Source organism: Egretta garzetta, unplaced genomic scaffold, assembly GCF_000687185.1.
Source record: "Egretta garzetta isolate BGI_Z169 unplaced genomic scaffold, ASM68718v1 scaffold141, whole genome shotgun sequence".
NCBI classification, from domain to species: domain Eukaryota; kingdom Metazoa; phylum Chordata; class Aves; order Pelecaniformes; family Ardeidae; genus Egretta; species Egretta garzetta.
The window spans coordinates 76,131-77,115 of NW_009258664.1; the positions used below are offsets into that span (position 1 = coordinate 76,131).

General features: G+C 68.9%; 1 protein-coding gene across 1 annotated transcript in view; it reads left to right on the forward strand.

Moving 5' to 3' along the window:
* The first annotated feature begins 594 nt into the window (after positions 1 to 594).
* FDPS (farnesyl diphosphate synthase) overlaps positions 595 to 985 on the forward strand; it is a 5,991-nt gene continuing 5,600 nt past the window's right edge. The window contains exon 1 of the mRNA XM_035903943.1: positions 595 to 707. Coding sequence (XP_035759836.1) covers positions 595 to 707 — 113 coding nt within the window. The remainder of the gene's footprint in view (positions 708 to 985) is intronic.

The window sequence follows — 985 nt, forward strand, 5'->3', positions numbered from 1 at the left end:
GCTCCTCCAGGCTCATCCCCTCGCAGCAGCGGCCGCCACATGCCCACCTTGATCCCCGGAAAGCTCTGCCTGGTACCTTCACTTTTTGGGAGAGGAGGGAGAGGCAGCCCCCCGGGGCCCGCTGCCGAGGGCAGGGAGAGGGGGCTGGAGCCCAGGGTGGGGTCTGCCCAGGCAGGCAGAGCGAGGGTACCCAGGGCCGGTGGGGGCCAGGTCCCCCCCTCCCTGAGGCCCTGCAGGTCCCTTGGGGCATGGTGCCAGGACCTGGGGGTCCTGGGCAGGGTCCCCCTGGTGTGATGAGTGCCAAGTGGTGGAGCCGGGGGTAGATGGGTCTCCCACTGAGCAGCCTCTGGGTGCTTCTCCCCAGCTTGGGGGAGCATCTCGCCTCAGAGGAGCTGGGTCCCCGCGGGGTTGGGATGTGCCATGGGGCAGGGCTCTGTCCCCACAGCCGGGTGCTCGGGCCTGGACCCTCGCCTCGCTCCAGCAAGGGGGCAGCCCGGGGCAGGGGGAACCGTTTGCCCGCAGCTCCTGGGAGGATGCGCAGCCCGAGCCCCGCTCCCCCCCCACCCTGCGGTCCCATTTCCAAACTGCCTGGAGATGCCGGTGACCTGCTCCACAGCGAGTGAAAGGGTGTCGCGAAGAGATGCCAACCCCAGGCAGCGCCTGGGTGACACGCGGGGCCATGGGGCTGCCTCCCCGCACCCTCCTGGGTCTCCATGTGGGAGGGCAGGGGCCCGGGGTCCCCGGGGCCGACCCACATTGCCCCTCCGGAGCCAGTAGTCAGCAATGTGTGTTCGAGTCGTGGCTCTGCCGAGCAGCTGAGCTCTGCTTACAGTGTCGCTTTGGGCCAACCGTGTTAACAGTCCTGGTTAGAGTAGTGTCCCTTCCCGACCCCGCCGCGCTGCGCAAGCTGCTTCCCACTACCGGAGTCAGGAACCATGGCTTGTAGTTGTGCTCTGGGGCTTGGCTGCCGCCGAGCAGGGGCCCA